The sequence below is a fragment of the Enhydra lutris genome, unplaced genomic scaffold, assembly GCF_002288905.1.
Source record: "Enhydra lutris kenyoni isolate GAN:26980312 unplaced genomic scaffold, ASM228890v2 scaffoldscaffold11, whole genome shotgun sequence".
In the NCBI taxonomy this organism is placed as follows: Eukaryota; Metazoa; Chordata; class Mammalia; order Carnivora; family Mustelidae; genus Enhydra; species Enhydra lutris.
Window position 1 is genome coordinate 37,951,640 of NW_019154095.1, and position 16,349 is coordinate 37,967,988.

Sequence of the window (16,349 nt, forward strand, 5' to 3'; positions counted from 1 at the left end):
CTTCCTCAGGAAGAATGGCAGGGAGAAGCTAAGGTGATTGCGGCTCATGTTCCTTGTTTTTTTCTCTCCTGTCTGCCCTGGAACTCTGTTTTATAAAATACAATAAAAACAAATGACCAGGAGAAAAACTGAATACAAACAGAGCATGCAAAAATACAAGCTTAAAATTTGCATTGGGTTCGATAGACACAGAACTATTCAATTAAATTGCAATTTCTGCAACAATTTCATTGTGTATCAGGATCGTGCCGTGAGGGGCTCTAACTGGGCTCAGTTAGACGGCAGCCATGACAGCTCCACATGGCCGATCAGTAGAACTCACAGCATTTTGACAGACCCGGGCTGAGAGATCTTTCGTCTCCGGCCTCCTTGAGGCAACTTCTGATTGGGTGATCTCCAAGCATCAACCTTCTGGGCCCTCCAACATCAGCTCCATGCCCTAAATCTCTCTCTCAAAGTTCGTGCCACTCCTTGCACCTGGCATACCCTCTCTCTGACATGGCAAATCCAGCCCTAACTATTCTGTGAGGTCAGCTTCAGCGCCGCCTGCGCCATTTTCCCCCATCCTCCTGGAGAGCATTGCCCATAAGGGGGCTGAGCAATACTTCTCTGAAGCACACCTCCCGTCTTGCCAGCACTGTGGTGATGTACGTCCGTGTCTCACCTTCCCTGTGAGACTGTAAGGTACCTCGGGGCAGGACTCATGTCTCCTTTATCTTTGCAAACTTCATAACAGCGGGCACAGTGGTTACCTCCTGAAGTCGGGCTTTCATCTACGACTGAAAACAGAACCCTCGCCCTCAGTCCGGATGGAGCCGGCTGGGCAGAGATAAATAGCTGTTTGTCTGGTCTTCCTACCTCAAGTGCCAGGAAGTTCCAGGCCCTGATGGACTCCAGCCAGAGAAATCCCAACAGCCCTGAGGAAAATGGCTGGTTGCTAAGTGGACCCTTTTGAAGGGCTCTGTGCCTCTCTAAGCTCTTCAGAAAATGAGGACACCAGCTGTCTCCTGTCTCAGGCAAGCAGGCACTCCTTTTCATCTCTCTCAGGCCTCTTACTGCCCGGCAGGGTGTCAGAGCCCAATGCCAGTTGTCCCAAGATGGGGAAGCAGATTTGACAGATGGAAGATAGGTTAGCGTTGTGTGAAGGGAAACCACTTTTGTTTAGACCCCCATGTGCATGGCGGGCACAAGGCTTGATTACAGGGTGAGGAGCTGTGGAAGGAATGTGCCTCCCAGCTGGGAAACAATCGTGGGCTGTTTTTGCTCCTGCATCCCAGGATGCACCAGGACGGAGAGCAGCGGGCAGGCGGCTCCCTGTGCCACAGTTCATACCTGCAGGAACCATACCCACATCCCTCCAGCCCTTCGAGAGGCTTCCATGCCTGAAACTCCTCCATGATGTACCTACCATAAATCAGGCATGTCTACCCCCAAGTCACTGGCAGTCTGAGCTAGGAGACTGAGAAATGTGACGAGTGGGGACAGCCTCCTCGCTGGCTTGATCTGAACTTCTATGGCAGGGACAGCTCCCCTCAGAGGGTTCCCTGAGCTAGCCCCTGCCATGTCAAACCTCAAAACAAGATTCCCTGTGCCAAGGATTGTATCCAGTTATGAAAGAGACCCAAGGAAGAGAGGAAGGAGGAGGGAGCTAAGAAAACAGATAGGAAGATGCGGGTGTGGGGCTGGGAGGAGCTAGAGGGAAAGATAGGAAGAAAGATCGTTCTTAAAACAAAGGAAGAAAAAAACACGGAAAAGAGAAATGACAGAAAAAAGTGAGCAGGGAAAAAAGAGAGAGAGGAAAAAAAAAGGAAAAAAGGAATCTGAAAAAGCTAGGGAGAAGAGATGGCAAATAAGGAGTAATGGGAGTAGCGAGAGTTTTGGAGAGCCTTACTGATGGATACAAAAGTTTCTTGAATACACTTCCCCTCCAAGGTGGAACCCTGGACCCACACTCCCTCTGATGATGCCAGGAAGGACCAGGGCCATCCAGGGGAGGCTGTGAGTCTCTCAGTGAAGCCCAAAGAAGTCCCTGCCTCTCTCTCCGAGGCAGCCCCAGTCCTGGGAGGCCCTGGACTGTGAGTACAGGGCTCAGCCCAGCACAGCACGGAGCCCAGGAAACGGTGTCATCTCACGGAGGATGTCCGCTGAGCTGCCTGGAAAAGCTCACGTGTACGTGTATGTGTGCATGTGCACGCATGTGAGCCTGCGAGAGAGAGAGAGAGAGAGAGAGAGTGAGAGTCGAGGGACGGATGAGGAGCTCGCCTGCCAAGGTTGGAAAATCTTGCCACTGCGAGAGTTCTGATCACTTTCAATTTGGGTGTAGCTGTTTTCCTCTTGTAATCCCCAGTGTGGTGAGCAGAAGGAGCCGGAAAAAACACTCCGTGAAGTCTTTTTCCATTAAGAGGCCACTAAACTGCGTAAGTAATTCAGAAATAAGGGTCTGCTGCACGCAAAACTTCCAACTCATACATCTGGACTTTGAAGAGCTTCTTTTGTCCCAAAACGCCCAAGAGAGAAGGGACAGTATTTTTTAAATTATTTTTGTGATAAATACACATAACAAAGTTTTTTATTTTTATTATTTTTATTATTTTTTAAGATTTTGCTTATTTATTTGACAGAGAGAGATCACAAGTAGGCAGAGAGGCAGGCAGAGAGAGAGAGGGGAGGAAGCAGGCTCCTCGTTGAGCAGAGAGCCGGATGCGGGGCTCGATCCCAGGACCCTGGGATCGTGACCTGAGCCAAAGGCAGAAGCTTAACCCACTGAGCCACCCAGGCGCCCCTACACATAACAAAAGTTTACCATACTTCTCATTTTTAAGTGTACAGTTCAATACATTAAGTATGGTCACATTGTTGTGCAACAAGTCTCCAGAACTTCTTTCATTTGCAAGCTTGAACAACTCCCTATTAAACAACTCCCCATTCCCCTTGCCCCCTCAGCCCCTGGCATCCACCATTCTACTTTCTGTCCCTATAAATCAGATTGCTCCCAGCACCCATATAAGTGGAATTGTACAGTATTTGTCTTTGAGTGACTGGCTTATTTCACATCACATAATGTCCTCCAGGTTCACTCCTGTTGTAGCATGGGTTGGAATCCCTTTCCTTTTCAAGACCGAATAATATTCCATTTTGCTTACCCTCTCATCTACCTTTTGGCTATTGTGAACCATGTTGCTATGACCATGAGTGTACAAAGACCTCTTCAAGACCCTGACTTCAGTTCTTTTGAGTATATACCCAGAAGGGGAATTTTCAGATCATACTGGTAAATCTATTTTCAATTTCTGAGCACCTGCCATATTATTGCCCACAGTGGCCATACTACTTTGACGTTCCCACCAACACTGCACAAGGGTTACAATTTCCCCACATCCTGGCCGACACTTGTTCTTTTCTGGTTTTTTGATACAAGTCATCCTCTTGGGTGTGAGATGTTAGGTCGTCGTGATTTGGATTTGCCTTTCCCTCATGATGAGTGACGTGGAGCCTCTGTCCCCGAGCTTATTAGCCATTTGTACATCTTCTTTGGAGAAATGTCTATTCATGTCCCTTGCCCATTTGTTAATCAGGATGTTCTGTTTTGTTTTTGACTTGTGGGGATTCTCTATGTATTCTGGATATTATGTTATCACATATATGATTTGCAAATTCTTCCATTCTACGGGTGGCCTTTCACAGCTGATCCTCTCCTTTGATGCACAAAAGTTTTTAATTTTGAAGTCGTCCAATTTAATCTTTTTTTTTTCTTTTTTTGTCTTTTCTTGCCTGTAAAGAGCAATATTTTAAGCCAACTTCAATGTGATGGCTCTTCTCAAGCTACCATTAAGAGAAAGAACAAGATAAAACCCTGTCCAGTAGAATGCCATGTGTATGCCCCAAAAGCTCAGACCAGTCCCAAGGGAGCAGGCATGGACCAGGTTAGGAGCCAACCTTACATTCTGTTTCTTTCTGTGTCAGAGTTTGTATGTGAGGCTATCAGAAATTCTGTCTTTGAAGACCCAGGCTAAATTTAGGGTTTTGGTTTTGAGGGTTTTGTTTTTGTTTTTGTTTTTGTTTTTTATTGCTGCTAGTTGGGTCCTACAACAATGAATCTTGAAGAAGTCACTATACAGAAAAGATCCAGGAAAATGTCTCAGGTTTTCTGGGCAGCTCAGGTCTTCACTATTTTCAGCAGAAGGGAATCATCCTAATAAGTCAATAAATGGTCCCAAAGGAAGTGAGCCAACTGTAGGCATTTTACTGCCCAGAAAGATAAGGAGTTGAAAGCATCCTATGAGAAGATGCTCAGGATTCAGGGTCCTGCTTCCAGGCTTCATGAACCCTAATTCAGATCTAGTGTTAGCTGTTGGGTACTCTGCCAGAGAAATACAGGAAAGCCAGCTTTTCCCTAATTTCATTGATTATGTCAGCCACTAATGGACACCATCTGTGAACCCAGACCAACCTTAACACATTCAAATCTCCTGGCATGAATTCATCATTTTCCTCTCCTCATGGAAAAAAATAAGCCAGTTTATTGAAGACAGTTTCAATCCAATAGTGCCAATAGGGGACAAGAAAGGGCCTCTCAGGCAGGGAGGGCAAAGCTGTTGGAACTCTGCCAACCTTATCACCCTGTAGAGGAACGTTCTGTTTTCCCAGAAGGCCCCATGTAGGCCACAATCTGCAAGGCTCTGATGTCCAGTTGTTTCCACCCATCCATCCCTCTTCTTTCTTAACCAACCAGTCCAAGTTACTTGAGTGCAAGGCCATGTGCAAGGCACCATGCTGAGAGCAATGGCAGTGGTGAGGGACAGCAGACTAGAATTACACTTGTATAATACTAGTACAGTGTGTTGTAATATATAACATGCATGTCTCTAGTATTAGACGTCATGGTGCCTATGGACAGGTTTAGTGATTGAAAGACATCCCTAGAACAGGAGCGATCAGTATGAGACAGACTTGGCACCACACAGCTGAACATTCCATAGTCCATCGAGTATGGTGAGTGTCACAGACAAGGGGTCTAGGAGGAGGGGAAATCCCAGCGGCCTGATCCCGAAGTCAGGCCACCCACAGACACCAACACAAACTCAAGCATGCATATCCCCAAACCATCATCTGCACACTCAGACCCTGATATACACCCGCAGCCACACACACAGAGAGACACCCATCCATACACATCCACACCCTGGAAAGAGATGCGCTCTTCACACACAAGGTCGAGGAAAAATTCTTTTTAAGTTCCCCATGAAAGAAATGAGAAATAGACAAAAACCCAGGGCTCCCTAGAGAGGATGGGTGACCAGAAAAGTCCCTCACAGCTGAATTTTTAATGTCATCATCCTTTGCCCATTCCAAACAGGTTTCATGTGCATCCTGTAAGAAAACATACCCCAAGTTCCTGTAAGGGTTGGATCTGCTGAAAGAGTAAATTAGTGTTCATGGGAGGTGGTTGCTGGAATTTCAGGTGAAGAGAAGAGGCGAGCACGGGTGTTTATTCCAGAATTCCACATGTGCTCGAGACATGCATTTATTTGTGTAAACAGATAATGGTCTTTTAATTGCACTCTGGCTCATTTTCAGCACAAGTCAAGTTCAAGTGCTTCGTACTGCCTGGACAGTGACTGGGCCTTGAGGAAGTCCAGGAGGTTCTGACTGAGACTAGAAGCACATTACTTGTCCAAGGGAGAGCCCAGTTGATTCCAAAGGTCTGTGTTCCTGGACTCCTGACCAAGTTTCATTCCCAGTGGAATGCAGCTTCCTGGTTCAAAGACAAAAATCTTTGATTCCTTTCTCCCACCTACCCTATTCACAAAAAGTCATAGAAAAAAAAAAAAAAAAAAAAGGCTGGCTTGGAATAGAAACCCTAGAGGTTTATTTAGACATCACTGGCCCTTTGCAAATCAACATTTAAATGAGTTAAAGCACATGAATCAGAAACACAAGGATCACATTCCCTCTGAAATATTTGGGGTGCAAAATGCACTCTGAATTTAGCCTAATCTCAAATTAGGAGGCAGGCCGGCCTTTGTTAAGTCCCCCTTGCCCTGATGTGTGGCCCAGCAACTGGGAACCCCAGCTGGTCAGGACGGGGCTGGAGCTCCCAGCCCTGAATTCCTGTGGCTGGCTCGTGACAGCTGCCTGACAGCCTGCCTGGGGTTGGGGGGCGGGAGTGGGGGGGGGTCCTGCACCCGGGCTCCATAATCCATACCAACAATACCAAAGGCATTGTGATGGGTCTTCCCCAGCAAGCAGAATGTGAGGCGAGCAATAATGAGAACAATGAAAGGGTCTGACATGGAAATTTCAGCAGGAAACAAGCAATTACATGAGAACAAACATTCTCAATGCCACTCACAATCATCAGAACACATAACAGTGATTATAAAAACGATAGCAACAAATTTAGACCCGGAGCAGTTTGTGCTTTGGAAAAAGGAGTCCTCCTGGGACTGAGCTGTGACCTTCCCTGGCACATGTGGAGAGAGAGAGAGAGAGAGTGCGTGCATGCACACGCCTCTTAGAACACATGAATTTCATTTGACTTGATTTAAAGCTGGATCTCTTTCCCTGCAGTTGAAACCACTTCTCTTGAACAAACACATTTCCATCCACCAGGCAGGGAGGAAATTGTGAGTCAGAAAAGAGGACAGGATTTTCTCTGGACCTGCTGTATGTTCAGTCTGAGGACTGCTGGAAAATGTTCAGACCTGGAGAAAAGAATGGTCCCCTACTGGAGAGCTGCACCCTCCAGCCCAGGACTAGAGGGTAGGGGTCATAGTAAGGAGGGTCTTGGATGGAAATATCTTGCTAGGATCTAAACCGACTTGGTCACACCAGCTGTCCTTTTTTTCATGGAGATTCATGTCACCATCAATCCAGTGTCTAAGGTTTCAAAGGTGCGTTCTTTCCTTCCATTGAATGGAAATAACTTCAAGGCTCTGGGCCGTGGAGCACGTCTACCCTCTCCCTGCTTGGTCTCCATCGTGATGCCTTTACCCCCCTCTCTAGCCTCCGTATCATAAATAGCCATTGGTACTGGCACTGCAAAGAGCAGGCATCCAAACAGCCTGAGAGAATGATGAGAGTATGGAAGAGTTTACACGTGGTGGCGGATTGGCAACTGGGGGCCTAGCTAGGAAGGCTTCAGGCTGACATTAATTGCAGAGTATGGCTGGTGCTTATTTTTTCCTCTAGCCAGCTACAAGCTCCCTCCTCCCTCTCCTACCCTGTGAGGCCCTTGGGGCCACCCCCGGCCTGGTCCAGGCCAGGCCTTGATTTACCATGCTGGAGGGGGCATATTGAAGCTAGAAGTCACTGAGTCACCTGCCAACACTAGCAGCCAAATTTAGATTCCCAGTGGCCTCAGCTGCCAGCCTTGGGAGGTGTGCTGACACCAGAGGAATCCAGTTAATTCTGTGGAACCTACCCTGGCTGGTCCATGGGCCACGTTGTGAAATAAGGACTTGGGTTTTGGCATGTGTCACCTTTATTCCTTCAGATTATAGGCTCACTCTTCTAGTCTAAGAGGCAAAATTGCTCAGATCTGCATAAACTCTCCAGAGAACTGGAGAGCCTGGAGAGCTGGAAACTGAGGTCTTATCCCACCCCTACCCCCCACTCATTCCCAGGACAAACAGCAGCAGCAGACCCTTGGGGTGGGGGGTATCCAAACAAACAGCAGACACGAGATTAGGTACAAAGCACTTGGACAGGGTCTCTTCTTCTTCATGAATCTCTTTTTTGAGAAGAAATCTAAGAGGCAGTTGTGGGTTTTGATTACTTTATTTATCTTTCAGCCCTGACATCTAAGGAATCTCCTAGAAGGCTTGGCAGGGGAAATCCCACCTGGCTAGCCAATGAGAATGCTTCCTGTGCACATGGTTCTGGGGCCCAGGACCCAGGCACTCCGGGGAAGGGGTTGATCTCTCTCCCCAGCAGCACTGAAATTTTGCTGGGATCCAAACCACATGGGACCCACCAGCCGGTATCCTTTTCTTCATCAAGATTCACAGCACCATCAACCCATTTTTCTGAGTGAGAGTTTCGCCTTGGAGTTCACGCTGCCCATGGTGTAGCTTAACTGAAATCCCAAGGACAGTACCATGAGAATTCCAAAGCCTTCACCCCCGCTCCCCAGTCCGCCAACTCTGGTGCTCAGGTGATGGGAAGGTCATCCTAATTAAAACCACGTGGTGGGGTTTCAGCTGTGGAAAATTGCTGGATCCTTTCTCCTTCCTCCCACCTCCTCTTTCTCTCCTTAAACACACACATGCCACTTTCCCTCCCTTTATTTAAGCAAACAGTTCTCTCCATGATTAAATGCAGCTCCTTCTTATCTAAATAGTCCGCAGATGTATAAAGACACAGGAGCTCTCTGATCCTATTTGGAGCTTGTTCTGGTACCCCTCTTCTCCAAACCTACAAAAAAGGCCCTCACTGACAGAAATTCCTAACGCCTGTTCCTCAGTAAATCAGCCCGGCTCGGCAGGCTGTCCTCAATTTTTCAAAGAGGTGGGATTCCCCCTCTAAATACTTTAGTTTTCCCCTTTTCTTGGCCTCTCCCATAACCTGAGCTTGAAACGGCCCAGATGTGAACAAATGGAACATGAAAAGTCCCAATTCTGTTGTCAGATTCGGATAGGACTTCAGCAGTCGAGGTGAATTCCACCAGTAGGTCAACCTCAATGGCCCCTGGTGGTCTAGGCTTGGGAACTGAGGCAACTCGGTAGAGGGCAGAGGATGGTAGTGCTCATGGTTTGCTGAGGAAGAAAAAAAGGAAGGGATCTGTGAGTCTCTAGAATGAGAGGACTCTGCAGAAGAAGAACCAACCATCAAGGCCCAGGACAAAAGTGAAATTTAATGAGTAGAGGGTTGAGAGGGTTGGCCCCCAGCTTTGGGTTTCTAACTGGGGCTCTCCCACAATATGATTTTCTTTCCAACCCGTGCATGCACGCACACACACACACACATGCACACACACACACACTCACACACATACACACACACATTTTCTTCTCCAGCCAAAGTTAATACTGAGTCCTGAGGAGATGAGCTCTACATAGGGATCCCAGACATGGCATTATGAGAGCAGGGAGCGAAGACACTGTTGAACCCCACAGCCCTTCTCACTTGCCCCTTCCAGTCTCATCCTCAAAGTGCGCTCAGCAGACCAGTAGTGGGCCTCTCCGCGCAACCAGGAGCCCATCAGAAGCGTGCAGGACTCTGCCGTCACCCCCCTTTCCCCATCGGAATCTGCATTTTCAGTCTCTGCTGGCTGGTGGGCATATCAAGGTCTGAGAACTACTTGGGAAGCCAGCTGTCCCTAGCTAAGGGAGAGGGCTCATTCCTGCCCTTGCATCTCTGCACAACCTCTTGTATTAACTCATACCTAGTAAGAATAACTGAGAACTTTAGAAAGGGGGGCAGTAGTGTGAAGTTTGTGGATAGGGATAAGGGGAATACAAAAATAATAGCCTGCCTGTTATTCCTAGGCCACTTATGTCCTACAAAAATGTTTTGCAAAGTAAGATCCAACAGACTGTTGGCATCTGAGAAACCTAGAGCACTAGTTCAAAGTTCAAATCCTAGGGCCCCATGGCAAACCCTTTGAATCTGAGTTTACAGGTATGGAAGTCAGGAACTGCTTGTTAGCAGGCTCTCCCTTGATGATCTATGCTTAAAAAAAAAAAAAAAAAAATTTTTTTTCAATGAAATTTTGAGGTTTATCTGTCACTGAAAGTGTGTTACCTTAACTTTCCCTTACACATCCAAAGACGTTGGAAACTTCTTTCTGATTCTTTTCTCTCTGAAAGGCCTGGATAGATATCTGGGGTTTGGAATGGGCTGGATTCCTGGGGAAATGAACCCAGCCTCGCATTTCTTAAATAGTTCTGGGAATCCATGATAAAATTTAAGAGTGATTCCTTTTCCTTTGATTACTACTGGGTGATGGGTACAAATTTCTCGTCTTCAGGAGCAAAAGGGAATTGCTGACACTTCTGGACCCAGTGTGGGGAGATGGCCTTAGAAGTAAGACCCACCTGCTCTCTGCTCAGTGGGGAGCCTGCTTCCCCCTCTCTCTCTGTCTGCCTCTCTGCCTACTTGTGATCTCTGTCAAATAAAATCTTAAAAAAAAAAAAAAAAAAAGAAGACCCACCTAACATGGATAACGTTGTGACACTTCATCTCTTTCTGCCCCCAAGTTGGAGAGCACCTGTATAATTCCCTGAAGAAGTGTGGAAGCTATAAAGCTTGAGGGCCAGGCTGCTGATCCCAGTGCTACCAGAGTCTCTAAGGCACAAGGCACAAGCAGTCGTAACCCCTGGGGACCCCAAACTCCAGGATGACTCCAGCAGCAGAAGCCAAGATGCCTTTGTACATACTTCATTATCTTTTTGCTGATTTGTTAAAAAAAATGTTCGAAACAGCAATGGGAAATTATGGATCGCTGTGATAGGGCTTCAGTGGGATGACAAAGACATCCACATCCAACCTAAAAGATAGTTTTCTTTTCATTAACCGTGGGGGAATAAAAAGGAAAATAATGTCAATATTTGCCTTGATTGGCTAGCATATCACTAGTTCACCAGTCACGTGCATTAGCATGGGAAAATCTAGATACTAGGGCACAGCTTTAGTGGAATTTTCCCAAGTCCTCACACCACGCCTGAGTAATGGTGTCTCCGTGCTTCTGTGGGGTTTTCGGTGACCCGGGAGTATTTACTCACTTCTGGGGACAACTACCAATTGTCTTAGGTTTGGAGGTGCCTTGTTAATCAGAAAATGACATCAAATGAAGTTGTCACTGGAAGTGTTTACAGAATTAAAAGTCACATTGAGGATCTCTTTGGGCAAGAGGTGTATCACCTAATATGAAATGGCTTGGGCTCAGCAAGTTCTTCCCATGGGGTCCAAAGAGAAGATCTGCAGTCGCTCAGATGTTGCTCCCACACATCTAGCCCCTAGGAGCCCTGGGTTCCTGTTCCAGCGACATCATTGACCTGGGAACCCCAAGCTCCCTGTGAAACCCCAGCCATCCTCCATCTCATCTTCTCCATCTATAAATGAAACAGCTGGACATGGTCTCCTCTAAGATCTCATACAGGTCTAAGACTCCAGGTCCCAGAGTTTTTTCAAATTAACACAGAATTGGCTAAAGAGGAGAAAGCATCTGAAACCCAAAACACGGAAAAGGCAGGGTTGAAAAATACATTCTTTGTAGAACAAGTATGTAACCTTTCTGGTCTGAAACACACACAGCCGGGAGAAACGCCTCTGGAAGTTATCCATGGGAGCAGATGGTCAACGTGGGATGGAGATGAGGGGAGTCGGCAATGCCTCCCAGGTGCTCCTCCAGCCCATCCATACCCAGTTATCACTGCAAAGCGGTAAAACTAAGACCAGAAAACCTCACTGAAGAAACTCAAGCAGGGGATGTGGAGGGGGAGTGGTCTATCGTTGAGGGGTGAGGGGGAAGACACAACTCACATTATCATAGATTAATTGAGTGATTTTAGTCAAGTGAATATTGATACATGGCAGGAAAAGCATGAAAGTAAAATGAACACATACGGGAATTACTATTAACATAAGTGATAACATCAAAACATCTGGTAAAATGCAGTTAAAACAACAACACAAATGAAATGGAATGTAAAACATTTTCACAGTATTCAAAGCTTTTGTAAAAGATTTAGACTCTAAAAGAGGAGTGCTACGGAAGGGGACTAGAGGAAACAGGAATTTCACCCACACCCTATGTATCTGCTGGTGACAGATCAGAATGGCCGGGAAGCTAGTCCCTGGGGGTCACCCAAGGTGTGCTTCAGGAACAGATGGCCCGAGCCCACATCTGCGGAGTTCCAACAGAGCAACTAGTTACTTGGGAGGCTGATGAGAAACACACATTCTAGCTTTGGGCTCTGAGATGTCTGTAATTTACAGATCCAAATGAAAACTCGAGCTCTGACCCAGGATTCTGCCTTCGGGGGCCCCGTTGCCAATACCCTGGCAGCAAGAGCCAAGGGTTACACGGGATCGTCTAAAAGTGAAGTGTTCTTGGGATTCTCGTCTCATCAAAGAATCAGCAATCTTCAAAGAGTGAGCTGAATGCTGCCAATGACTTCACAGGATTTTACCTGGAATGATTTTTAACCTTTACACATATGACCTTTGAACTTGCAACAATTACCAGATCACATACCGACCTCCTCTTTTGGAAACCGATGACCAAGCCAATGGTCTACACATTGGTTTTGTCATACCCTTGGTTGAGAAAAACAAAGGTTGTGATAAAAATGCAGCTTTGGTCGCAGAGCCTCCCTTTGTGCCCTCAAACTGCTGATATGTTAGAGGGATCGCATGCCTCTCAAATCCGCACTGAAACTCACAAGCTCTGGGACTGTCTGGTGGGGGTAAAAAACCAAGAGCTGCAATTCACAGTGCCAGTCCACTGTGAACCTGGGCTGAGAATTCCCACTTCCTACCTGAGAATTCCCACTCAGACTGCTGTGCAGCACGGCTGCCCATTTTTCCTCAGTCTTTCTGCGGAAACCCCTTCCTACAGCCCTGCTTTGGACAGAGGCCTGTTGCATACATGCTCTCTGTCAAAATGAGCAGATACATATGAGCACTGAACTCTTGAGTTCATCAACCCAAGCAACCCAAACGAAGGCCCAGATCCATGCATTCATGAAATTGTTCAGAATTTCAGTTAACAATAGGAAAGTAGAATATTTCTAATTAACTAATACATATATACACATTTTTTAAAAAATCATCCAAAATTTCAGACAAATCATTTAAGATCCCCAACACTTTATGATTAAAGGTCAGAGAGAACCAAAAAAAAACCAACAACAACAACAACAATAACAACAAAGTGTTAAAATAATAGGATCACTATTTGTGAGAGGTTAATTATATCAGGATAACCCTCTGGTAGGTAACGAAGGTGGCATGCTGATTTGCAGACTGGAGTTTTCAGAAGTTAACAGAATCTTCCACTGTTTCTGTGTCAGTCCAGGAGCCTCATGGGTGTCACTTTCCAGCAGCTTCCGGATTGGGTATAAACACTGGCCCAGAGGGACAACTACTAACTCACCACCTCTGGGTGTTACAGAGAATGAAGAATCGGGCTTGAGGGGCAAGTGAACGTTAATTGCTTAGAATGATTTCTTAGTCACCAAACAAGAGGAGTAAAGCTGGTTATGTGAATGAGTGTCTATACATTGCCTATGAAACACAAGGGTTTTAAGAAGTATCTTAGGGCACTCAGGAAAACCTGCAGAGATGTGTTGCCTTTGAAACTCTCCTTGGATGGGGACACTTTGGGTTTAACTCTTCCTCTGCAGAAATTTAAAAAAATATTTTTGTTTGTTTGTTTTTAAGTACAGAGGACAGGCAGGTGCGTTGTACTGAATTTCTTTGATCTACAGGCAATCAGGTTGGAAGGAATCCACTTGGTCGCAGGAAAGGAAAGCACAGGAAGCACTGTGTGTTTTGACTGGCTCTGGGTTGGGGCCGGGGCAATCCAGAACACCTCAGAAAAGAGGGCCACATGGTTCCACTATCAGGCAAATCCACCCCCCACCCCAAATGCCCAGTGAGAGAGCTGTCCTTCTGGAAAGGATCCTCAAATGACCAAAAGACCCTCAGCCCAGTACCCCTTTCAAATGTCAATGTAGACTTTTTCTTTTTTAAATGCTGAAAAGTCAATAGGGTTTTTGTTGTTGTTGCTGCCCCCCCAAAAAAGTGAAATGAGCAGAGAGATGACATGAGAACACGCAGCTCTTCACCCGGTTACAGTTCACACTGACTAGCAATTTGTGGGGCTGTTCCTAATGTTTTTTTCTTTGTTTTTTTCTTTAACTATGTTTTTTTGAAAACCACTAACCATTGCCTTCTCTGTCTGAAAATCATCATCTCTCTCATGCCGCGGGTTTGGTCCCCCACGGTGTTTCCTTCTCCCCACACAAAGGCAGGCACGTGCGGCCCTCCACACGTGCAGAGGTCAGGTCACACACGGGGGCCAATGCTAACCCGCCACGTACATGCCATCAGAGACTAGCGGATTCGTTTCAAAAGACAATCACATGGAAAGGCAGAGCAGCCGTGACCTCCCTGGGTTTTCACTATTATGTACTGTCCTTGTGCTTTCTGCCCCTGCGCTGACTTTCGGGAATCGATCTCCAGTTGTGGGTGTGGCTGTGTGTTTCTCTCAAAGGCAGACAGAAAGAGAAGTTACTCTGGAACTGAAAGCAACACATCTGACCAATAGTCGGAATGTTCTAGTTCCAAAGGCCTAGATCAGCTGCGAGATCCATAAGCAACTTGGAACCAAAGAAAGTTGCAGAGCTGAGTTTTTGCTGCTGCCTCTCACTTTTTGCCCAATCTCGTTTTTCTTTTTGTTTTTTGTTTGTTTACCAGCAGAATTTTCTTTTTTAGTGGCCGTCTCGGGTTGAAATGGTTTGCACCTGCTTTTACTCAGTGATGTGCTGTTCCGCGCTGTAGATCCTAAAAGACTTCCTAACCTAAATGATTTTCCTTACCTGGGCATGCGGTTTTAAATACTGGCTGTGCTGGGTCTGGAGCATGGCTATGGAAGGGGAGGCATAGGGATGCTGCCGCAGCACAGCCGACTGGATTACAATGTTCTCTACCAACCGAAGGAGCACTGAGCGTGAACCTCTGGCTTCCAGGGCTGTCTGCTCAGCCCCACCCCTCCCCCCAACCCACGGCTCCCTCCCCAACCCACCCAGGGAGAATCACTTAAAGACCGACTGAAAAGTGGGACATTCGTGGTTTTTCATTTTCTTCATGAAATTTTTGAATTCCTTATTTTTCTTGTCCCACTTGTGGATGGCCGTCAGCAAGTACTGGCTCCTCACTTTCCGGCCCATGATGAGGAAATGGTGGCTGAGGTTGTCCAGCTGGTGGCACGGGCAGTCGGCCCCGTTCTTCAGGTACAGGACCAGCTTCTTCAGTTCCTTCTTCTTGATGGGTCCCAACTTGAGGGGCTTCTTCTTCTTGGGGACAATCTTTTTGTCACCATTCTCTTTTTTCACTTCTTTGATTTTCATCCTCAGGGCTAGAGGTGGTGTAGGCAAAGAGGGGAAGAGGAGAGAAGGAGGGAGAAAAAGGATTTTAGAACACAGCTTTCCATCTAAAACAATGACCCAAACTTTGGACGCAAGAGGAGGCCAAAATGAAAGGCAACTGGCAAGTCAAAGAAAGAGGCAGTTTTACAGATGAACACCAAGGTCTCAGTTCATCTCTGTGCTCTGATTCTGTCCCCTAGTTCCGTGGTGTCTAATGGTAACTCGGGAGTTGCCCTGGGACTCCGTGACATTCTGGAACACATTTTCAGAACCAAATCATAGGGGCACCTGGGTAACTCAGTCCGTTAAGCATCTGCCTTCCACCCAGGTCACCATCTCAGGGTCCCGGGATCAAGCCCCACATCGGGATTTTCCCTGTTCTCTCTCTCTCTCTCTCTCTCTCAAATAAATAAATAAAATCTTTTTTAAAAAATGTACCAAATCATATTTTTTTTAAATTCAGTGACGCAAAATATCATACAATGCTTTCAGAGAAGAAGAGGCTCATACACTTGAATACAATCCATAACTCTAACACTGTGGACCTCAAGATTCCAAGAAAAAAGTCACCCTGAGTTTTTTTGTTTTGTTTTGTTTTGTTTTTAAAGAGAAAGCCATTGGTTTAGATTTCTAACATCCAAAGGACCTAAAATTCCTTGAAAGTTGGGTGCTGTAAACCAGACCGACAAAATCTACGTGTACACATGCAGTGATGGGGAGATTTATTTTATCTTATTTTATTTTTAATATTTTATTTGGCAGAGATCACAAGTAGGCAGAGAGGCAGGCAGAGAAAAAGGAAGAAGCAGGCTACCTGCTGAGCAGAGAGCCCGATGTGGGGCTCAATCTCAGGACCCTGGGATCATGACCCAAGCTGAAGGCAGAGGCTTAAACCACTGAGCCACCCAGGAGCCCCGTGGGAGATTTAAACAGTGTGTCAAACAGTTATGCTTGAGGGCATCAAGAATCAGTGTCCAAGGGGCACCTGGGTGGCTCAGTGGGTTAAGCCTCTGCCTTCAGCTCAGGTCATGATCTCAGGGTCCTGGGATCGAGCCCCTCATGGGGCTCTCTGCTTGGCAGAGAGTCTGCTTCCCTCCCGCCCCAACCCCGCCTCTCTGCCTACTTGTGTTCTCTCTCTCTCTGTCAAAAAAAAAAAAAAAAAAAAAATCAGTGTCCAACTTCTGCTCTGGAGAAATTCCAGTCCCCACCATGGTGTCTCTAGGGTATCACTGACAGCAGGTATCACTAATGTTC

At 46.5% G+C, this 16,349-nt stretch overlaps 1 protein-coding gene across 1 annotated transcript in view; it reads right to left on the bottom strand.

The window, feature by feature from the left end:
• Nucleotides 1-11,493: 11,493 nt before the first annotated feature.
• LOC111144443 (secreted frizzled related protein 1) overlaps nucleotides 11,494-16,349 on the bottom strand; it is a 44,740-nt gene continuing 39,884 nt past the window's right edge. The window contains exon 3 of the mRNA XM_022498755.1: nucleotides 11,494-15,085. Within this exon, the coding sequence (XP_022354463.1) occupies nucleotides 14,763-15,085 (323 nt within the window). The 3' untranslated portion in view covers nucleotides 11,494-14,762. The remainder of the gene's footprint in view (nucleotides 15,086-16,349) is intronic.